General features: G+C 43.4%; 1 protein-coding gene across 2 annotated transcripts in view; it reads left to right on the top strand.

The window, feature by feature from the left end:
* The window catches only part of itfg1 (integrin alpha FG-GAP repeat containing 1), a 165,597-nt gene that overhangs the window by 77,035 nt on the left and 63,632 nt on the right, over positions 1-24,930 (top strand). For both annotated transcript variants that reach the window (XM_054771194.1, XM_054771195.1), the window contains one exon: positions 6,971-7,125. In XM_054771194.1, coding sequence (XP_054627169.1) covers positions 6,971-7,125 — 155 coding nt within the window. The remainder of the gene's footprint in view (positions 1-6,970; positions 7,126-24,930) is intronic.

The following is a 24,930-nucleotide window of genomic DNA, read 5'->3' as shown; positions in this document are numbered from 1 at the left end:
CGCCAGTTGACGAGCCGTGCTGGAGCCTGATGAGGTGCATGAGTCTAGATTCTGTAGTCTAGAAATCACATGCTATGCTATCATCCAACCTTGTCTTATGCTGTCCATCTGCTGTCTCAGCGGTGGCTGTAATGTGTTGAACATTACACTCATGGTTATGTCTGTGGGATCATAAAAGCCATTAGTTGGTTACACGCGGCTTTTAAACGCCATTCTATGGCCTTGTTGTCTATCGTACGGCATCTCCCCACGTTAACCCGTAAACTCCAGCGCCGTCTTTTCCGCCTCCTCTGCTGTCGGCCCCGCATTTTAATTTCTTGGCCTAATGAAGCGAGGGCACTTTCCAACAAGTCGTATCCATGGGAGTCTGCGATGCCTGTCTGTGCCCCTTGTGGTTCTAATGTCGTCTGTGTTTTACAGCCAGCTGTTTGATCATTTGAATGTAACCCCCCCCCCCCCCCCCCCCCCCCCGCCACCTGCAACCATTAAAGGTATCGGATTACGTCGTGAGCCGCAAATCCCATCATCGTCTTCATCTCCATTAACTAGGCCGTTTGGATCTTAACAAATGCATGCTTTACACTTCATACTTGAACCGCCTTAACACCGCTCTCTCTCTTAATGGGGCGTTCTTAATCCATCGACATGCGCTTGACATGCCTGCTGTATGCAGTGGTCACATGTCAACACCCTCAGTCGGAATAGCTGCTGCTGTTCGTCACGGCATCTGAAATAAAACATTTTGGTGAGATTAGAAACCCTTTCAAACGCTAATTGGATAGATGGGCGATGATAATGCCCACAAGGACCGCTCTCATCTCACTGACAAGACCAGAAAGAGTTGGAGGTCTTTTTTTTTTTTTACATTGTGATGATACCCGCCACGATTAAAGTCCTCCTTTGACCGCCTCGCTTCTATCGCACGATATGATACTGAACGATAACACATCGCCTTTATCCCGAGGACATTGTAATACATAACTGATAGGGAGACGGCTGCGATAATCCACTACGTTGCGTTTATGTTTGAGATGAATTCACTATTCGGTCTAGGTATTTTTCTGGGGCGACCGTTAGTGTAGTGTTACACGTTTCTGCCTTTCATGCAGTCATTGACGGTTTCCCAACCCTGTGCCACCGGAGGTGGGATAAATGGCGTCTTCAACCCAGCACTTTAAAAGAAACCTCATCATATTGTGCTCTTGCCTCAGGGCCATCCCCAGTACTCCAGTCTGCTGATGGGCCTGTGGACCAGCAAGACCTCTAACTCTGTCCTCCAGAGAAAATGTCATGGCTATGGTCAGCACACACCAAATGACTCTTTACTAAAGAGAAATATTACACTTTTTATTTGTGCATTATAAGAAATATAAATATGTTTAGAAAGTAAAAAAACATCACTATTTGCTCCTACAGTATACCTTAAAAATACGCTAACGTTATGTCTTCAAAAATAACTAAACATTAGTTTGTATCATGTTCAAAATGCAGCCCAGACGTCATTTGCAGCCCATGACTGTTTTTTTTTAAGAGGCCAGCAGCACATTCTACAAATATTATTTTTTTTAAAAACACAGCAAAAATGTAAAAATCTGCAGTAATTTTACAAGAATAAAGTCAAAACATTAAGAAAAAAAAACTTATCAAATCAAATGAGGACGAAAAATATCGTCACTTTTGTTGCATACATTTTAAATACTAAAAAGTTGTAATATGAAAAAAAAAACATGAATAAAGTTGTATAATTATGGCAAGAAAGTCATAATTCGGACCACATTTTTAAGAAGAAAGTTGACAGATGGAAAATAAATTTAAACAGCAGCAATGGGGGGACAAAAATTACAATTTTATGTGAATAAAATCAAAATATTAAGAGAAAAAAATTGAGCTCAATCAGAATCAGAGGATATTTACATTTTTAAATTTAAAAAATTATTAATCGAATACCAAAATAGGTGTTGATTAATTAGCTTATCAATTAATCATTGATTCTTTGATGAATTGTTGCAGCTCTTATTGGGTTCAAGCTGTTTTATTACGAGCGTAGCACTTTTTCATCTGTTTGCTGTATAAAGTGCGTTGTCGGTGGTTACGACATCAATATCCGAGTCACAAGCTAAACTAATTGGATGGCATCTAAGTATTCAAGAGCTTTTACTGATTTCCTGCCCTTCTTGCCATGTGGTGTCCCACAAGGCTCAATCCCATGCCCCATTCTATTTCCTGGCTACATGTTCTCTTCTAATTACAGCACTCCAGAAGCACACGTCCCACTAATGTAATGTGAATTTAACTTCACTATCCCTTAAACATAAGCTTCTAAATTGTAACGCAGGGGATGGTACTTGAGTGCTATAGGCACAATAGGTATAATTGGCCTAGTCCGAGGGCATCCTTGCATGCTCAAACGGCAGCTTGTAGCATCAAAGTCAAGTTACTTCCTCCTGTGTTTGTGTGTCCAGGTGTGCTTGTTTGCATTTGTGCCAATGCGCCACATCTAGTATTGTGTTAACACAAAATGGACTCGGGCAGCAGCCTCTCAGGAGGCCCCGCTCGCCTCTCCACTTCCCTGCCAGCCGCCACCACAATGATCACTTCAAGCACTCCCCTTTACTCTGGCCGGCGGGAATCACGGCCAAGCTATACAACCATATGGCGGGGAGTCATCCTCTTAAACCGCATCACAACGATCAGTCGACGATCGTTTAATGGCTGTTCGGAGGAGACGCTTTTGCATTAAGGCTCAGAGTTCAGTCTTACCCTTGGAGAGACATTCACGCTGGGTCTTAGTGTGGCACTGCCTTTATGGGTCTGTTGGCATGTATCACCTTTAAACACCTTGTATCCCATTTAGGGTTTATTCACCTGCATGGTGAAAAGTCTTTTTGCCATTATCTTTGTCAAAATCAATGCAAATTGATTAACTTAGCGCCTATCTGTGTATTCATGGGTAATGTTACATATGATATAGTAATGGCTAATATAATAAGGCTTTGATCGTCTACCTCTAACACCCTGCTGCTAGTTATAGTGCTATTAGCGGCACTTTGGGTGAGCGCATCTCCGATGGCCGCAGAGCACCTGCTCTCTGTTTAACATTCATGAATACTTTAAAGCACCAGCATCTGGCTACACCTGGGGCAGGGGGCTGCATTGCTCTGTAATTGCTCAGTCTTGTTGAATCTGTTCAAAAATAGAGCTGCAAAGATGTTGTCTTTTGGAGGCTTTGATTTATCACCGCTCGCTTAAGTGCAGCATTGTTCCGGCGCTCATTGGCCCCTGTAGAATTTACAAGTGTTCCCATATAGGCCAAACAGTGTTGACACACTTTTTCCTGGGCTTTGTTGTTAAAAGTGTGAAATCAAGGAATCTGGTGCAGGCATGTGAAAATGGAGTATCCTATTTGTTTTTTTTCCGTGACTGTTTGTTTTGCTAAGATAGAACCGCTCCACACATTAGGGGTGCAACAATATCTGTGCGGTACGTAACTGTTACCCAAGTCACAAATGTCACATGGCATCAGTCAGCTGACATCAAAAGCCCCTCTTGATTTGCTGTTGGTCCTCCTCGGCAAAGACGGCGTTTCAAGCAGAATACAAAACTGCATTTTTCATCCTTTTTTATCCAAATTCAGGAGAAAATAAGCCAGCGGTGAGACGCATATACATACAATAAAAGTCCTCATTGCATATGTAGCAAGTGTGCCATGCATGCCCTGAACTCCATTAAGGAAATTAGTTTTTCTACACTTACTTATTATTCTTGCTATTATATTCTAATAAATTGAAAAAACTGTTGTCATGGCTTAAGTTTTTGATGAGTTGCCTTGACCTCGGCTGTGTTGTCATTTTGATAATTGTTTTTGTTTATTCCATAATTGTAATGATTAATAGCAAGGATGTGTACCTTAACTATGGAAATAATGAAGGTGACCTAGTTTGATTGAAATATAATTGAATTTAACAGAACAATTGTTATCTTTATTGTCATTTTAAATGTAATTGTGAATTATTTATTTTTTCATTCATTGTTTTATTGTTTTTATTTTTGTTTTATGCGCACAGCAGAAAGTGAGGCAGGCATAGCTGCACCAGATGCATTTCATTTTTGAGGTGAAACAAACGTCGGCCATTTCAATAAAACACAAGCTAAAAAAGGGTTGTTTTTTTTATCGAAAGTAACACTAAAGACGCTAAAGCAGGGGTCACCAACGTTTTTCCTTGTGAGAGCTACTTTTACAAAATGAAAATGGCCAAGAGCTACTCATTTTTGTAACATTTATTTTAAAAGCTTATTTTAAACCCAAACAAAACGAATATGCTTGTTTTACCAGAACATGAACAAAATGCTGGTGTCCACAACTCATATTTAATGTTTCAGAATGCATTTCTTTCTACTGTTCTTTCATTATTAACTGAAAACCTGAATGAAAAGCAGGCTTGCGGGCACCTTATGTGGTCGTGGGGGGCTACCTGGTGCCCGCGGGCACCACGTTGGTGACCCCTGCGCTAAAGTATCAAATCAAACAAAACATTAAAGTTTCTCTATTGTTGCTCCCCTAGGTGCACCCCTACCTTGTTCCGCATGTTAGTGTTTTTCTGACAAATACACCACATGGCGGCGCTGTTATTAGTGTTAAAGATTAACCCCCATATGTCGGATTGACTTGAAATTTGTCACACAGCTCAGTGCGCTCTACAAAACACCCGCTGTAACTTTGGGTTGTTTAGCCCAATCACCAAATTACACACGTTCAGGGGACTGACAAGCACATGTGAGTAAAATTTAAGGAAGATTGGTTGAAAAAGCTGGCTGCCATTGCCCACAAGTTATTGAGGTCATGATTATAAAACTTTGGGAGTTTGGAGTGAACCAAAGATCCAGGGTTCAGTGAGGTATGGCAGCATATCATGCACTATCACGAAGAAAAAAATGTTGTATCCGTGACTCCAACAACAGCATCAAAGTCTGACATAAAACCGACCGGCTGACTTTTACGACAGTCAATCCTCATTTTGGAAATGGACGGCGGCAATCCCTAGCACGGAGCTGACCTTTTGAGCCGCTCATTGCAAAGGTAGGCGCAGGAATTGGCGACGCCTGCCCGAAGTATTCTTTGAGACATGAAATGAAATTCCAAACATTTGCAAAATTGCAAAATTTTAGAAGGAAAACAACCCCCACCCCTCCATTTTTGCGGCGTGAAGATGAAGCAAGATATTTTGAGGATCGCGAGGCAGTATGCGGTGCACGTATCGTGTTAGTAAAGGTCCGGCAAGGCCAGCGAGTCGGTCACGAGCGAGTTCACGGGCGAAGGTCGACATAAAACATTTCACGCTCTGAAGCGAGCAGCCTGTGCGCAACGATGATGGGATATAAATTGCCTCTTGTGATGGTGTCAGGGTGATGACAGGGGACGATAATAATCCTCTATTTCCCTTCGCTCTGTGCCATAATCCCTCCCTCGTGCGTTTTACGTTTAATTCACAGTCCGGCAGCTGCGAGCTAATTGTCATGCTTCCAATGACAGCTAGCAGGGAGCTCGTCACTTGTTGAACTTAATTAACATGAACTTTTATCTGCAAACGTAAAATATCGATGTGTTCCCCCACTGTCAGCTGTGATAGAGAAGGCTGCGGCAGATGAAGCCTCTCCTGTGGTGTCGGCGTGTTGGAGAAATGCCGCAGATGCTCAGTGAAACAGAATTCATATTAAGCGAGAGGTGATAATGGCCTCACAGAGGCGTCGTAACAGGCCTTCTCCGGTGCGCCGTGCACACGTTTACGTCGTTACCTTAACAGCTCACGCCAACACCATACGTCAACTGCTGTATAGCGCAGCACTGGAGGGCGCTTGTTGACTTTATTTCTGTCAGCATTCAACGCATGTACAGTATTTATAGTGTTTATATTACAGTGAGCACTTATACTTCATAAAACAATCATCGACATGCAGGAAAAGCTTTATTAAATTGTGTTTTGTAACATTTTAATATTGGCACACAGCAATAGTAAAACAATGCATTTTTTACTCAAACTTACTTGAAGTAATTTGTGAGAAGTTATTTTATTTAGAAGGAAAATCATTTAAATTATGAATAATTTTTTTAATGAAAAAATGTGTATTTTACTTCCTAAAATTAAACATTTTTTGTGACCACAAAAAAATCTAACCATTGCCATGTTTTGCAATAATAGCTCAACTTATATCATTATTATTATTAATTGTATTTTTGTTTTTTTTATTTAACATATGTTTTACTTACATGTATTTTTTGTGACAAAAAAAATCAAACATTGCCAATATTATCCAGTTTTTATTATTATTAATATTATTAATATTGTTGTTATTTGTATTATTAATTGTATTTATTTGCTTTTTAAAATTTTATTTTAGACTTCCTACAATATTTTTTGTAACACAAAAGAATCAAATCATTGTCATTTTTTCAATATTATTAGCTCCACTTTGTACACTTTTACTTTTTTGTATTATTATTATTATTGTTATTATATTATATGTTATATTTATTATATATATATATATATATATAATATTTTTATGTTTTACTCCCTAAAATTAAAATTACTATTGTTATTGTTGCTGTTATTGTTAATTGTATTTAATTTGCTTTTTTAAATTGTATTTATAACTTCCTAAAATATTTTTCTGACACAAACAATGTAACCATTGCATTTCTTTCAATATTATTAGCTCTGCTTATACTGTACATTTATTCTTTTTATTATTATTATCAGTTCAATTTATTTGCTTTTTAAATGTATTTATTTTTTTATTTTTATTTTAGCATATTCATAGTTGAACTCAGAAAGCAACAAAAAAATTCCAGTGTACTTGTACTGCTCAGTACCTGTGGAGATGGCAATAAAACTAAGTCTGAGTGTATTTTGTATAGATATTGCATGATATCAGTTAGCTATATTCATTATTTTCTTTGCTTCCTTTTAAGTGGGTCCTCGTGCTGTCAGATTTCCAGCAAAAGGGGGGAACGGTGTGGAGCTTTGTGGTAGGGAAGCCCAGCCAGCCTCTGTCCCTCCACCTGGGAGACTACAACCTGGATGGCTTCCCGGATGCTCTGATGGTCCTGCGGAACACCAGTGGCAGGTAGGAGGACTTCTAATGCTACTCTTCTTCATCAGCACGATACAGATCTTGTATTCCAGTAAATGAATTGCGCAAATGAAAATTCTATCCACTGGCAGATCGTTGATTTTTCAGATGAAGTAAGTATAAGTATGTAGTAAGCTTATCAAAAGAAACAAAACGTAGGTTAGGGGCATGTGTGTGTGTCTCTATTATGTTTTCTGTCTTATATGGCTTGTTTTCTCTTATTATGTCTACCATATTGGACAATAGGAGTGTAAGGGTGACTATAGGGGTCTTAGTTTACGTCAAGAGGGCTCTAATAATGTTACAAAACATCTATAGAAGGTCTTAAACAGGTTGTCTGGGATGGATTAATTGGATTTACATTATTTCCAAAGGGAAAAACTTCTCATCCGCCCTATTGGAATGAATTTCTAACGAAAACCAAGGCAGTGCTGTAATTTTTCTTTTTTGTTAATATTCATTCTGTCAGCGTGCGATGATGTGTGGTGAGCCATCAGTATTCAGTTGGTCAGAGCACACAGCCTGTTGGTGTGCAAGGTAGCTAAGGTGAGCGTGATCTTCAGCATGCAGACATGGCGGCTGATAAGCAAGCCCTTTAAAAGTCAATACAGCGCGCGACATGCACAGCGCCATGGACGCCCAGCCGTGTGCGTGCGTACGTATGTGCGTACGTGTGTGTGTGTGTGTGTGTGTTGAAGGACCTATATGGATTATCTTAAGAGATGAAGATAAGATAGCTGAAGAGGTCAGACCTGTGATGATCTATGCATACTGATTACTGTGTGTGTGTGTGTGTGTGTGTGTGTGTGTGTGTGTGTGTGTGTGTGTGTGTGTTAGGAGCCTCAAAAGACACACCCACCCACACACATTTGAACCGTACTTTCTGTTCAGGGCCGTATATAATCATCTCTAAGTCCCATCGGGCTTAACTCTTTGCGTCCCCCCGATCATCATCATGGTAGGGTAGAAGTGACTCGTGTCTCACCACCACTAATCACACGAGCTGCAGCTTCCTCTCCTCCTCAGTTTCCTACACGTTTCTTTTTTTTTTTTTTAAAGCCGTGCCGTCGTAATCCGCCACCAGGGCAACTGCTTGGCTGCAGGATTCCTTCCCAGCGTGGTGGAGCTCCAGCAGCAAGATGTTCAGCGGCGTTGTCGGCAGTGAGGAGCCGCGAGGCTGTAATTGCGTGCGCATCCGCCTGCATCACAAAGAGCTTCAGCAAATCGAGCAAAATATATTCTCAACTTTTCTTGTTGTATGGTTAGTGTTTGATACCATGGAAAGTCAACTTGGATATACTTTACCACTGGCTCTCAACTGGTGGCTCGGGACCCAAAAGCCGTTTTCAGTGGGTCGCGGGTCTTTACCTGGGGGAAAAAAAATCTAATAATGTAATGACCCAATGTCTGTGAATGCACCTCATGATAAAATTTCCCTACAATGCGTAACCTTCTGCACGCTCCACTCCTCCATGCTCTTCCACTTCCTCCTTGCTGTTGAGTGCGTTTTTACTGCTTTAAAAGTGACATCTATTAGTGTGCAGTTGCGTCATCACCTCTTTTTGCTTCTCGTGCCAAAAAATGTAGAAGACGTATAATATAAAAACGTATAAATATGTCTTTGGTAATGAATGAGCTAAAGAGAGACGGGAAGGGTTACTGCAGCTGAATTTCATGTAGCAAATGATTCCAAATAAGACTAAAATGCTAGCAGCATGGTGTGGAGGGGGAGGAGCGAGCCAGCGTGGCGTATGGTGGTGCCTCGACACGGCAGCAACCAACATTTTTGGGGGTAATCGTATTTCTTCACTTTTAGGAACACAGTTTCCTGACAAGATACAACAAAATGCTTACAAATGATGCCTTGCAGTGCTTCGAAAGTGTAGGAATAAACAGTTTGATGGAATGATTGGCAATGTCAGGTCAGACATTGTCTGCTACTGATAACATTGTAACCCAGTACAACCTGCTGCATGGACGGGTGGTCGGCGTCTAAACCGGCTTCCCCACCAGCAATGGTGAGGTGGGTGGCATGTCACCCTGCAGGACGAAGTACAAGACCTGTCAAAGACCAGCTTCTGGCAAGCTGGTCAACACGCACTTAAAAATCAGGAGTCGGAGTCCCTAAGGCGGTCTGCTACCTGCGACATTGTTGGTGCCAAATTGTACCAGCACCTGCTGTTTTTTTGGATCCATCATCAGTGTGGAGAGGAGGGAATTGCTGCATGGGCAACAACTTTTCCTTCAAATCATCATGCCCTGGCTCGCGCCCTGGAGAGGTCACTCCAGCTTTGCTTCACAGCGTAGAACCAACACGGGAAGTATCAGATACCGGTTATAAGCTACAGTGCTCGATTGGCGTAGAGCATAGCACCAGGGGTTGCTTCCGTCGGTGGGAGAGATCTTCAGATTTCATTGGATAGCTATCGCCCGCCTCAAGCTGGGCAGCCCCCAGCCAGTTAGGTGTTATCCCGCCACAGTTTGCCTTCCTCAATGGGTGCTTGGGGTTTAGGACAAAAAACGATTAGCAGACTGCAAGACCCGCACCAGGCAAAACAACAACAAAAGCAAACAGGCCCCCAGTCCTAAAACTGGGAAGCTGGAACATCCGAACAATGACATCTGGTCTTTCCCAAGACCTGCATGCAATCAGTGATGCAAGAAAGACAGCCGTCATCAACGAAGAACTATCAAGACTCAAGGTAGATGTCGCAGCTCTTCAAGAAACTCGCCTTGCGGACACAGGAACGCTCAAGGAGAAAGACTACACCTTCTTCTGGCAAGGAAAGAGTGCTGAGGACAGCCGTGAGCATGGAGTTGGATTTGCAGTCAGAATTCCCTGCTAAAGATGGTTGAACCAGGAGGTAAGGGATCTGAACGCCTGACGACTATCCGTCTCCACACTTCCGAAGGCTTTGTCACTCTTGTCAACGCTTACGCCCCAACTCTCACCTCTTCATCAGAAGCTGAGGACGAATTCTATGCAAACTTGAACATCATCATCACAAACATACCCCCAAAGGAACATGTCATCATCCTGGGTGACTTCAACGCTCGTGTAGGTGCCGATCATGTTTCCTGGCCTTTCTGTCTTTGACACCATGGTGTTGGCAAGATCAACGAGAATGGACAGCGTCTGCTAGAGTTTTGCTCTTATAACGGACTCTGCGTGACCAACTCTTTCTTCGAGACAAAGCCTCGACACAAGGTATCATGGCGTCATCCCCGCTCCAAGCATTGGCATCAGCTAGACATGATCCTGGTCCGCCGTACCAACATCAAGTTTGTGCACACCACCCGCACATACCACAGCGCAGATTGTGACACAGACCACTCTCTCAACTGCTGCAACATCAGGCTTACTCCCAAGAAACTACACAACTCCAAACAGAAAGGCAAACCTTGCATGGACACCACCTGCATGCATCTACCGGAGAAAGTTGAGGAATTTGCCAAGTCCCTCCAAGAAGCACTGTCTGCGGAACATCAACACTGCTCTGCCTCTGCGAAATGGGACCACATCCAAGACGCCATTCAGAAAACAGCCTTTGCAACCTTTGGGAGGAAGACCTCCAAGAACAATGACTGGTTTGATGCCAAGTTCACTGAGATGTCCCCCGTTATTAATGCAAAACGAGCCGCCCTTGCTGAATACAAGCGCTCCCCAAGTGAGAAATCCTTGAAGGCGCTCAGAGCTGCTAGAAGAAAAGTACAAGAGACTGCAAGACGGTGTGCTAACGAATACTGGCAACAGCTGAGCGCCTCCATTCAAACTGCAGCTGCCATAGGAAACATCAGAGGAATGTACGAGGGCATCAAAACAGCTCTAGGGCCAACACAGAGCAAGACAGCCCCACTCAAGACTACCAGTGATGATGTGATCACTGACAAGGGAAAGCAGATGGACAGATGGGTTGTGCACTACTCTAAGCTCTACTCAAGAGAGAACACTGTTGCTGCTTCTGCCCTTGATGCCATCGAACCTCTGCCCATCATGGAGGAACTAGATGCTGAACCAACCCTAGCCGAGCTCCGCAAAGATATTGACAGCCTGGCTTGCGGAAAAGCACCTGGAACCGATTGCATTCCACCTGACCTAATAAAGTGCTGCAAAGACTCCTTACTACAGCGTCTTTACAATGTCCTAGGCCAATGTTGGAGAGAAGGAGCTGTTCCACAAGACATGAGGGATGCTAAGATTGTCACCCTTTACAAGAACAAGGGTGATAGAAGCGATTGCAACAACTACAGAGGTATCTCTCTCCTGAACATCGTTGGAAAACTCTACGCCCGTGTCCTTCTTGTGCGCCTTCAGAAACTTGCAGAGCATGTCTACCATGAGTCGCAGTGTGGCTTCCGGTCTAAACGTTCAACTATGGACATGATTTTCTCCTTGCGTCAACTTCAGGAGAAATGCAGAGAACAACACAAACCACTATACATAGCCTTCATAGACTTGACCAAGGCCTTCGACCTTGTCAGCAGGGAAGGGCTCTTTAGCATCCTCCCAAAGATTGGTTGTCCTCCAAAACTCCTTTCACAACGACATGAAAGCAACAATCCAATATGAAGGCAGTATGTCCGAGTCATTTGACATCAAGAGCGGAGTGAAACAGGGATGTGTTCTTGCGCCTACCCTCTTTGGAATCTTCTTTGCCATGCTTCTAAATCACGCTTTTGGAACCGCAACCGAAGGTGTTTATATGCGTACAAGATCTGATGGTTGACTTTTCAACCTAGCTCGACTGAAAGCAAAATCAAAAGTGATGGAGAAAATTATTAGGGACATGCTTTTTGCTGATGACGCTGCTGTAACTTCGCACACTGAGCAAGAACTTCAATGACTCATGGACAGGTTTTCCCATGCCTGCAAAGACTTTGGACTGACAATCGGCCTGAAAAAGACCAACATGCTGAGTCAGGATGCGGACACAACACCTACCATCCACATCGACGATTACCAACTCAAAGTCGTGCATCAATTCACATACCTGGGATCCACCATCTGTGACAACCTGTCTCTAGATGCCGAAATCAACAAGCGCATCGGCAAAGCTGCCACAACAATGGGACATCTCACCACCCCCGTCTGGGAGAATCAAAAGCTGACAATTCCAACAAACATCAGTGCATTATCAGCACTCTCCTCTACGGCAGTGAAACGTGGACAACATGCTCCCGACAGGAGAGCAAACTCAACAGCTTTCACACGCGCTTACTTCGTAGGATACTCGGCATTCATTGGCGTGACAAAGTTTCCGACGCCCATGTTCTGGAGCATGCAGGACTTCCCACCATGTTCACTCTGCTTAGACAACGCAGGCTTCGATGGCTTGGTCATGTTTGAAGGATGGAGGAGGAACGCATTCCAAAGGACATTCTTTATAGAGAACTTGCCTCCGGCAAGAGAAGTGTTGGTCAAGATTCAAGATTCAAGAGAGTTTTATTGTCATGTGCATGGTAAAACAGCAGTTATACCATGCAATGAAAATCTTATTCTGTTCATTCTCCCAAGAAAAGAAAGAAAAACACAAGAAAGAATAAGAACATAAGAAACATAAACACATATACATAAATACCAAGAAATTAAGCAACAACAACAGAAGAGACATTAATACAAGTAAATAATACAAATAAATAAATGAATAAATAAAGTGCTATGAGTGTGTGTTGCGTGTGGCGTGTCTGAGTGCTTCATTGAGAAGCCTGATGGCCTGTGGGTAAAAGCTGTTTGCCAGCCTTGTGGTCCTGGACTTCAAACTCCTGTAGCGTCTGCCTGACGGTAGGAGTGTGAATAATGAGTGTTGTGGATGTGTGCTGTCCTTGATGAGGTTGTGTGTTCTGCGTAGGACTCTAGATGTATAAATGTCTTGCAGTGAGGGGAGGGCTGCCCCAACAATGTTCTGTGAGGTCTTGATCACCCGCTGGAGTGCCTTCCTATCACGTGTTGTACAGTTACCGTACCAAACAGTGATGGAGGCGGTAAGGACACTTTCGATAGTGCATCTGTAGAAGCAACTCAGGATTGTGGTGGGCATGCCAAATTTCCTCAGTCTTCTCAGGAAGTACAGTCTCCTTTGGGACTTCTTCAGAATTTGTTGGGTGTTGTGAGACCAGGTGAGGTCCTCGCTGATGTGTGTGCCAAGGAACTTGAAGGTTTTCACCCTCTCCACCTCAGTCTCACCAATAAACAGGGGTCCATGTGGCTCCTTTTCCCTTGTTCTTGGGTCGATGATCATCTCTTTAGTCTTATCTGTATTGAGAAGGAGATTGTTAGCACGACACCAAGCTATGAGGTCCGCCACCTCTCTTCTGTATGATGTTTCAACACCACCAGTGATCAGTCCGATGACTGTAGTGTCATCCGCAAATTTAATGATGCTGGTGTTGTTCTGGGAGGCCACGCAATCGTAGGTGAAGAGCGTGTAGAGGAGTGGACTGAGCACACACCCCTGTGGGGTCCCAGTGCTCACAATTCTTGAGCTGGATGTGCGGTTGTGGACTCTGACTGACTGGGGTCTGCCCGTGAGAAAGTTAAACACCCAGTTACAGAGGGAGGGAGACAGGCCAAGTGTGAGGAGCTTATTTGTGAGTTTGTGGGGGCTGACTGTATTGTATGTCGGCCCTACCTGTGATTCAAAGATGTCTGCAAGCGTGACATGAAAGCCCTGAACATCAACACTGAGAACTGGGAAGAGGTAGCAGCTGACCGCAGCAAATGGCGTACGATTCTACAGAAGCAACTCAAGATTGGAGAAGAAAAGATACACGCTGCCGCCAAGCGGAAGGCATGTACTCCAGCGATGCCATCAAACCACATCTGTTCCAGATGCAGCCGAGATTGCCACTTCCGCATTGGTCTTGTCAACCATAATCGGATGTGCCGATAATAAATTACTCTCTCTAGTGCGCGAAAACCATAGTCGACTTTGATTGAAGGAGGCCTATACACTGCTCAAAAAAATTAGACGAACACTTGGAAAACACATCAGATCTAAACTGGGGGAAAAATGATCTTGAATATCTTTCCTCATATCAAGTAGGTGATGTATTAGAAACAAAATGATGCCACATAATTTGGTAGAAATGAAAATGATCACCCTATAGAGGGGGGAAATCAAAGACACCCCAAAAATGAAAGTGAGTCCTTTGTGCAAGGAGGAACAGGATGAGCACTGCCAGAGCCCTACAGAATGACCTCCAGCAGGCCACTGGTGTGAATGTTTCTGACCAAACAATCAGAAACAGGCTCCATGAGGGTGGCCTGAGGGCCCGACGTCCTGTAGTGGGCCCTGTGCTCACTGCCCAGCACCGTAGAGCTCGATTGGCATTTGCCATAGACCACCAGAATTGGCAACTACACCACTGGTGCCCTGTGCTCTTCACTGATGAGAGCAAGTTCAACCTGAGCACATGCGACAGACGTGAAAGGGTCTGGAGATGCCGTGGAGAACGTTATGCTGCCTGCGACATCATTCAGCATGACCGGTTCGGTGGTGGGTCAGTGATGGTCTGGGCAGGCATATCCCTGGAAGGACGCACAGACCTCTACAGGTTAGATAATGGCACCCTGACTGCTATTAGGTATCGGGATGAAATCCTTGGACCCATTGTCAAAACCTACGCTGGTGCAGTGGGACCTGGTTTCCTCCTGGTCCACGACAATACCCGACCTCATGTGGCTAGTGTATGCAGGTAGTTCCTGGAGGATGAAGGAATTGATACCATTGACTGGCCCCCACGTTCACCTGACCTAAACCCAATAGAACACCTCTGGGACATTATGTTTAGGTCCATCCGGCGCCGCCAGGTTGCTCCTCAGACTGTCCAGGAGCTCATTGATGCCCTGGTCCAGATCTGAGAGGAGATCCCCCAGGACACCATCCGTAGTCTTATTAGGAGCATGCCCCGACGTTGTCAGGCATGCGTACAAGCACGTGGGGGCCACACAAACGACTGAGAATCATTTTGAGTTGCTACAATGACATTTTAGCCAAATGGACCAGTGTGCTGCATAATTTTTTCACTTTCATTTTTGGGGTGTCTTTGATTTCCCCCCTCTATAGGGTGATCATTTTCATTTCTATCAAATTATGTGGCATCATTTTGTTACTAATACATCACCCACTTATTATCAGGAAAGCTATTCAAGATCATTTTCCCCACAGTTTAGGTCTGATGTGTTTTTCAAGTGTTAATTTAATTTTTTTGAGCAGTGTATATACAGCATATATATTGAGGTGGTGGCCGTGCTGCCCAAGGAAAAAAGATGATTTGTCATATTTTGTTTGCAGAGAGATGTCAGAGGTGGTCTGTGAGCAAAGAGATGTGCTTCATTTGCTTTGGAGATTGTATCAAAAGCGTCCTGTCCACCTCCCAGCCCCGCCGTCCGTCTTTGATTTCCTCCCAGTGCAAATATTTGGACAGCCTACACTTGGCTTTTTTTTTTTTTTTTTTTTTTTTTTTAAACCTCACTGCCTCTCCTTCGCTCTTTTTCTGTCTTTCGTCTCTTCGTGCTACCAACGGGCTATTTTTAGCTGCTATTTGTAGCACTCACCAGTCCTTGTAGCAGGCTAAGTGAACGCTGGTTGTAAATGTTCAACATTGGAGAGATGATGATGATGATGATGATGATGATGATACACTTGATGGCAGTGCTTCTTAAACCGTGGGGCGGGGCTTTACAAATTCTATTAAAAATGAGAGAAGTGTATTTGGCTGCAGTGCTGGACTCTAGGGTCCGCAGACGAGTACAGCGAAGAGCCCTGAATGACAGCATGCAGAACATTTAAAGCAGTTGCCGCACCCTGCTACAAAGTGAAAGTTAAGCTTAAGTGTGTGAGAAACTGTCGCAAACTGGTTCAAACTACGTCTTCTTCTCCTCTCAGTACTTTTCCACTAGTCATCTGTGTGTGTGAGTGGGTTTCCTATGTGAAGCTATTACACTGAAATGCAGTACACTAAGTTATTAGACTAAACCTATAATAATAGGTATAATAACAATAGCCGAAATAAGCTTGTTTTCTTTTCACTCAGGATGGGAATGTGAGCCATTGGAGGATATTTTTTGTTGCTTTTTTGCTTATTCATTCCCAAAATAAGTGTAAAATGACTTCTTATGTGAATATATCCATCCATCCATTTTCCTCCGCTTATCTGGGTGCGGGTCGCGGTGGCAGTCTCAGTAGGGAAAGCCAGACTTCCTGGTCTCCGGCCATCTCCTACAGCTCCACTGAGAGGACACCAAGGCGTTCCCAGGGCCAGCTGTGAGACATAATCACTCTAGCATGTCCTAGGTCTGCCCCTTCTCCCGGCTGGGCATGCCCAGAACACCTCACCAGGGAGGCGTCCGGGAGGCATACGGACTAGATGCCCGAGCCCCCTCAACTGGGTCCTCTCAATGTGAAGGAGCAGCGGCTCTACTCTGAGCTCCTCCCGGATGACTGAGCTCCTCACCCTATCTCTTCGGGTGAGTCCAGACTCATTTCAGCCGCTTGTATCCGTGATCTCGTTCTTTCGGTCATGACCCGAAGCTCATGACCATAGGTGAGAGTGGGAACATTGATCAATCGGTAAATCTCTTCACCACAACAGTCCGGTACAGCGACCAAGTCACTGCAGACGCTGCGCCGATCCGCCTATCGACCTCAAGCTCCAACCTTCCCTCACTCATGAACAAGGCAGGACCTCCTTCCCAATGATATGAATAAATATTTTTTGTAAATGCTTATTATTAATATGGCTTATGCTCAGATTGCTTTAAAAAAAGCATAAAATACAAAAACAAAGACCTATCTCAATCAGACAAAAAGGTCCAATCTGATTGTGTGTATTATTTCCAAGTATTTCCAGTGAAACAACACACCATCAACAAACACCATCATACAACCAAATATAAATTAAAATGTGTTTTGGCTCGTCTCCAATGGAGACTGGCTTTCCTAACACAAAATGCCTCCACTTTTGTTTCCTGCTGCTCATTTTCCTCACCTTTGCAGCTTGTAGTCTCTAATTATGCAGCAATGTTCTTTCCCTCTCTCTCCCTCCCTTCCTGTTTGTGAGCTCTGTCCCCATTCTGCTCTGGGTCGGCACCTGCTGCACCAATCACGTGCAGCTTTCACAGAACAGACCAGGCTGGAAAAAAACGCTGTCGTCCGCTTCAAAGAGCCGGCTCTGAGAGAGATCGACCAGTCACTACTTTTCACACGGTCAAACATTGGCAGGCACAAAGGCAGGAAGAAGCTTTGGCGTACGAATAACAGCGCTACTAAACACAAAAACACAGAGCAAAATTAGCCTCTTGTCGTCGTTACCACATGATCGCTACAACCCAACTGTATGAGATGATCATTAACTTCCAGAGGAAAACATCTCACTTCACACCGGTGAACATCCAGGGAGCGGACATAGAGTTGGTAGACAGCTACAAATTCCTGGGTGTTCACCTTAACAACAAACTGGACTGGTCCGTCAACACCCACGCCCTCTACAAGAAGGGCCAGAGTCGCCTCCACCTGCTGAGGAGACTGAGGTCCTTTGGTGTGTGCAGGACTCTCTTACGGACCTTTTATGACTCTGTGGTGGCCTCAGCCATCTTCTATGCTGTGGGCTGCTGGAGAGGGGGCAGCACGGACAGGGACAGGAGCAGGATGTTCAGCAGCAGACTGTTACACCCACGGTGTAAGAAGGAGAGGTTCCGCAGGTCCTTCATACCGACCGCTGTCAGGCTCCACAACACCTGCACCACCTGAACCACCATACTGTAGTCAATATGCATTCTTTACACTGTACTCTCTACTTGCGTATCTTGCTTGCTACTGTAACAAGTAAATTTCCCCGCTGTGGGATAAATGAAGTACAAATAAAATACAAAATACATACGTATATGGAACAGTAGATTTTGGTCAAAGTGAACTGAAGTTGAATTAAAACATGAAAGCTCTGATTCTGTTTCGAGCAAACTTTTAAAAAGTTGAGTCAACATTCTCGAAAAATAAGTGACGTGTTAGACATTAGTATTCCACTTTTAGATTCAGTGTAATACCTCAGTGCATTGTCAGTCTATTAGCATCCCATAGAGGCCTTCACAGTACACATACTCACATAGCACAATCAGAGTTGTGCAACACTTGCATATGACTGATGGAAAAATACAGAGGCAGACAGACAAAAGATGCATTGTTCTTACTCTCTTCTTTCACGTCTACACAAGCTTAACTTTCAATTTCTAGAGGGAGGCGGCAGTTGCTATCGGGGCTGTTTCACAATCTTCTTGGTTGATGATAGAGTTCAGCGCTGTAACACAATATATTGCGTTTTTTTTTTGTTTTTTAACCATACAATTTAAAAACATTTGATGACTTCTCCGATAGCAACGTAGTCCAAAGAACCAGGAAGAACGCCTAAAGAGAAGGAATATCCTGTTACACAGGCCAACATTGTCGCTTAAATCAGGGTTGTCCAAAGTGCGGACCGGGGGCCATTTGCAGCCCGTGGCTGTTTTTTGATTGGACACATTCTAAAAATATAATTTACCAAGAAAACATAACAACAGCAGCAAAAATAGAAAAAAAAAATGCAGTCATTTTACACAAATTAAGTCAAATATTAAGAGAAAAATTGTAATCTAACAAGAAAACATTTTACGGTAATTATATTGTAATATGGGGAAAGATGAAGTAGAAATATTCTTGGAATAAAGTCATAATGTTACGAAAAGAAAATTTACAAAGATTATTGAAGAAGAAAGTTTAAATATTTGGAAAATTAAAAAATAAAGAGCGCAAAGACTGCAGGTCATACTAATAATAGACTTTTTCACCTGTGTCACAAACCTGAGATGAATTTTTTTCTTGAAATATTTATAACTTCTTAGCGTATCTACATGTGTTGCCTTACAAAATCAAAGCAGACTTTGCATCCTTTCATTTTCAGTATGTGGCCCTCAGTGGAAAAAGTTTGGACACCCCTGTCTTTAGTGATCATTGGCGACTTCTGAAGGTTTCAAAAAGCAAGACTTGTAGGAAGTGTCTTCCCAAAAAAAAGCTGCAATTCTTTGCTTCCACTGCATCCAGAAACGCTTCATATTTATCCATTTAGTTTAATTTGTGTGCAGCTAGCTTAAGTAATTGCCATTGGATTTTCTCCACTTCTAGCTCACCTCAGCTCACTGGCTCGTTAGCAAGGTGGTTGTTTATTCCACCCGTGGATGTGCTGATTTGTCATTGTGTGTGTTTTGCATATTAATCCACCGGACTGTTCATTAGGTACACCGGTAGACGTGAATGTGATTGATGGCTCATCAGTCCAGTGTGCATGAGCCAGTTGTGATAGGCCCCCCATCTCCCCCATGACCCTGAAGAGGGGAAGTGTCATAAGAAATGAACAGCGGGAGAGGTGTAAATACAACATGGAGTCTGAAGAGGAGCTGTTGACATCGGCGTTGTCTGTCCAAGTCTGTTTGTGTTACCATCGTCCTCTTTGTGCGCGGGTGTCATTTCCACCCCCGGCTTTTAAAAGCAACCCCCCACCCACCCATTCCCACCGCCGTCCGGGACGCACATTAAATCCAGGTCACAGGACAGACGGCGCCTCCAGACGCTGTCTCATCGCCCGCGTGTGCGCACCCAACCCCGGCCTCGTTCCGACGCGTCTCCCCTGCCGAACGCAACCTCTCAGGCTGTGTGTAGAAACGCAAGCGTTTGGGACCAGGAGGAGACAAAGAGGCGATGAAAGAGAATGAGAACAGCGGAGTGCAGCTACAGAACTTCTGCTCCTTTTTATATCAACGTAGGAAACTTTGCGCTTGACGGGGAAGTGTCGTCCTTTTCAGGTGCACAGCAGTTGTCCCTGTAGCGAGGCTCCTCTCGTCCCATTTTCCGCTTCCCGACTCCTGCAAAATTTAACAGCTTCTGTCGTTGATTGAGGACCGTAAGATGGAGTATAATAAAGTGGGCCTATCCTACATTTGCAAGTTTTCAGCCTTATGTACACTCCTGATCAAAATTTACATTTTGCACTGTTGGATATTAAGGAGGTTGGAGCTTCAACATACAAAAAAGGAAGAAATACGAGTGAGACAAAAACATTTTTGAGTAAGCAATTAATTGCAAACAAGCATTACAGTAAAGTGAAATAGGCTTTTCATCAACTGATCAGATGTTTAAGACCACAGCTAAATTAATAAATAAATAAAATGTTCAAAAAGGACTCGGTAATGAGTAGCTGCGTCATTCTTGTTAATCACCTCAAAAATGGGTTTGGGCATGCTTGATGCAGTGTTTCCAGGAGGCTAGTGGGAATGTTGCTCCAGGTGGTGAAGATGGCTTCACGGAGGGCATCCACTGTCTGGAACTGATATATATTTTTGTAAACTTCCCTTGCCATCCATCACCAATTTTTTTCCATTGGATTTAGCTCAGGGGAACACGCAGGATGGTCCAAAAGATTGAGCTTATTCCTCCGGAAGAAGTCCTTGGTGAAGTACAGCGCACATGAGGGATGCCCCCCTGCAACATCTCCATAGTTGGCCGCCCATTTGACGCCCCTGCACAACCTGAAGCTCTATTGTTCCATTAAAGGATCATGATGGCGGTAATGGTTATGGCAGTTTGTGGAGCCGACCCTCAACACCCCTGACCAGTCCCAACAGAATAGGCGTGGTCACAAGAGGAGGCGAAGGAATTGAGCATTTCGGCCAAGAGGAGAGTAATGCAGATTCACCCGGTACACAGCTTGCGATTTATGGAATATTTTATTAAAAGACACTCACTGTAGTGCCCCAATGGGGTCCAATATCTTTAAATGAGCAGGATAGGGCCCATTTAATTAAGAGGATGTGTGCTCCTCATTTGTCATCCAGAAGCAGTATGGAAATGTACACTTTTTGACCATTGTGAGCTCATTGGTTTTGTTTGTGGCTATTAATCACGCTTAGATGCTTGCACAGGTGCAAATAGTATCTCTGCTGCGTTTACGTGCGAGAGGATGCATGTCCTGTACATCACAGTGTCAGAGGCAAGTGTAACGGAGGGGAGCACGCTTTGCTTTGCACTGAAGGACATTTAATAGTATTGTTAACGCACATGCCGTCATTTTCCATTCATGTTTCTTCCCATTCTAGAGGCTGCTAGGAATGCAACAAATTTCTACTGTAGTTCATTCCGTTTACGCCAAACATCCAAACATGTTGTTGTCCATTACAGACTTCATCCCCATGTTTGCCTACAGTAGCTCTTCTACTCCTGAACCGCTGCACAGAGAACGGTGAAAATAATGTCAAACCATTCCCCTCTACTGTGTTGCCTCTGCTATTATTTTCCTGACAAATGCACCACATGATGCTGCTGTTTTTGAGCACCATAGTTACAATACTGTATAAGTCAGATTGGCATGAAATTTCAGTCAATACACCCCCTATAACTTCAGGGTGCGTTGCCAAATCACCATGAAATTTGGTACACACCTGTAGGGGACTGACAAGCAAATTTTATGCAAAATTCAAGCAAGATTGTATAAAAAACATGGCCGCCATCAAGCAAAACGAGGGGCGGGACTTAGCAACTAATCGCCCATAACTCATGGGCCATTTGACCATTTATCCAGATGATAAAACTTTGAGGATGTCTGCATTACATGTATGCTAGCACGTCTTCCAAAGTATTTTAAACCACAACCCATAGGGTGCGCCTCAAATGCCATTAAAGTCATGTAAAAATTAGAACATGACTATCAATGCTTGCGTTTAAGCTACAGAACTGTTGTCTACGTAACAACAAAAAAGCAGTCAGAGTGAAATGCATACATTAGGGGTGTTGACCTCGCAAGACAAACACTGTCTCAAGATAATAAATAAATAAATGAATCACGTGATAACTGAAAATGAACTGGATAATTTTGCTGGCCTTCATATATTGCCATGTCCATCTGTGTTCGTTTTCCCTTGGTTTCAGCACCGAGGCGCGCCATAGAACAACGGCGAACAGAATGACACCTTGTGTCAGTCATACAGTCCTTTTGTCTCTGCGGGAGGGACAGGGCTGGTAGCATACACACACAGCAAAAGAGTGGAGCTTCATGAGGAGCAATGCAAGGTAACGTAGTAAAAGTTAGGAGGGAAAACATGCTTGCAATACCAAATGCCACAGCCCCCACCCACGTGGGAATATTAATGGGCTGACCATATGAGCATGGTCAGCCCATCAACACGAACAATCCAGTATGCTAAATGTATTTGAAAGTGGTAGCGACATAAAAGGCAACACAACACCAACCCAGTTTTCTTATCTGGGAATATAATCAGATATTGAGATAAGCAGCCCTCGTCCCAACAGTTAACACTCACTGAGACGCTTGGTTGGCAAAGTAAATACAGCAAATACAACAGAACAGCGCACGATTGTGTGCATTCACAGAAAGACATCACAAAAGAGATGCTGCTCTCACAATTGAAAAGCCAGCATTTCAAGAAATGCTGCCAATGTTTGACAGTACTAATTGCCGGTGAAAAAAATACACGCCACGAACGGCAATTCTATAACTTTACAAAGTGAAAAACAACATATTAAAGAAAACATTGCATTATTATGATCTGTTATTATTATACATTATTGAAATATTAGTAGTTTATTTGATCTAAAAAAATGTTGACAATAATAGTTTATCATCAGTTTGTGATTAGTATCATCAAACCTGACCAGCGAAGCAAAGACGTACGACGTGTGAAAGTTTGTCTTGTAACCTGAAAAAAAGATAAGCGCTCTTAGAGTTTGTTTGACACGACAAAGAACCTCAACAGCCGGTCTGCGTCTACGGCTCCAAAATGAGCACGTCACATGCCACATACCCTGCGTTTTTTGCACGTAAACCATCTGTAGGAGCCTCTACCTACAACCTAGGCTTATCGCAGTAGCGTAAATTTTGTAATATTGTATCTGTTACAATGCATTTTACCCTTGTGGGGACCACACATTGTCTTAACACATAAATCATAATGGGCAGTGATTCCAACTTGACTTTTGTGGATTTTAGAGGCGTATTTAGTGGTAACCTGAATGGTACAACATCATTGGACTTGAGAGGTTCCATGTAACACAGAAAATGATAAATGTCTGCATCACTCCTACAGTCTCCATTAAACTCAAGCACATTAGGGAATTGTGATGACATGACAGAGAAAACACGAGCTGATACCATGTTAGTGTATAGTTTCACTCACTGTGTGTGTGTGTGTGTTTTGCGATGGCATATGTTCGCCTATAGAATGGGATTATCCTGAGCAGCAATCACCATCTTGTCTTCCTCGTCACACGTCACAATGTCACGTCCACACTCTTGATTAAACGTCAAAGAGGTCATCGGACTTAGACGTGTGGCTCATCCCCATCACCTTCAGAGCGCCCGGATTGGCGCGTACAGTGGGACCTTTGCCCCCCCGGCAGATGATGAAAGGTCAAAAGTGAGCAAAAGATTTACAATCAGCGCGTGCAAACAAACCGTGATTGACGCCCTGCACTCACACACATGCTGCTTTGTCCACACAAGCGCCTTTTATCCCGGGAAGCCATTTTTTTTCTGTCGGTAAAAAGGTGAATTTGTCGTCCAGCCCGCCAGTATGTGGCCTGCGGCTTCCCGGAAGATCAAGAGATTCCTTCCAAATGGCAAATTTGAAAGTGTCTGAGTCTGTGACACTCCACTGCTGACATCACATTCATGTCCTCAGCAGGCGATAAGACGACACACTTCTTTTTCTTCACCCTGCAAAGAATCATTCTCACTGTTGCCGTTTCATTGCTTTCTCCTCTGTTAATAATTATGTATGATATATTAATTATGCGTGGTGTTCTGCATTGTAGTTACCATAAATGCTGCAATTATAACCAAGGCGTCTATTTACATAAAGCGCAGAGGAAATGAGTTGATAATTGAAGTGGAAAGGGAAAAACATAGCTCTTTGACCACTTGGTTGTTGCTAAACAAGTATATTGCAAGTATAAACAAATATATTGCACGGCATAGCAGCAACAGAACCAATGTTGTGATAGCGGTAAGAAGCAAACTCCTCTGCAGGCATTAATAACACAGTTCATTGTACACAACAGTACAAGTGTAACACGCAGGAGTAACTGACATTTTAAAGCGCATGCAAAGGTAGATAAAGCATCAGGATGCTGAAAACCTGTGATGCTTCAATTGCAGCTACTGCCACTTTGTGGAGTTATTTTTTTTAAGGAGGTTGCCCACAGCCACAGCTGTTGATGCCAATGTAATTACAGACCCTGCTGGTTATTTGCTTTTGGAGCCTACACCCCTGGCGACTGCAGTAGACTCTGCGGGTAATTGAACAGACGTGTTATTTGGAGCATTTGCAGTACCGCTTTGTGCTCTGAATTTGGCAGCCTCACTCTGTCAAGATGTATTAATTAGCAAATCATGCTGTTTCATGGTTGAATGCAGCCTATTAGTAGTAAAAAAAAAAAAAAAAAAGACTAAGCAAATTTTATTTTTTATTTTTTTTGCGTAAATGAAGCATTTTGAAGCATAAAACTGGCTACATGAACTAAAATACAAATATAAGGCATTCACAAGAACACATTCAAAGGTGATGATATGTAGTATTCTATGCTGGTCACTAGGTGCCAGTATTGCTACATTGATGAGACAATGGCCACTGCAGGAAGTACTGTCCACAAGGGAGCAGAAGGGAGATGTACGAGCAAATACAAATTAATGGAGTGGACATTGAAAAAGTGGAAGAATATAAATTCCTTGGGGTTATAATAGAAGAAAAAATGAGTTGGA

Source organism: Dunckerocampus dactyliophorus, chromosome 3 (genome assembly GCF_027744805.1).
Source record: "Dunckerocampus dactyliophorus isolate RoL2022-P2 chromosome 3, RoL_Ddac_1.1, whole genome shotgun sequence".
Taxonomy (NCBI): Eukaryota; Metazoa; Chordata; class Actinopteri; order Syngnathiformes; family Syngnathidae; genus Dunckerocampus; species Dunckerocampus dactyliophorus.
Note: the sequence above shows the minus strand (reverse complement) of the source record. Positions and strands in the feature narration are given on the sequence as shown.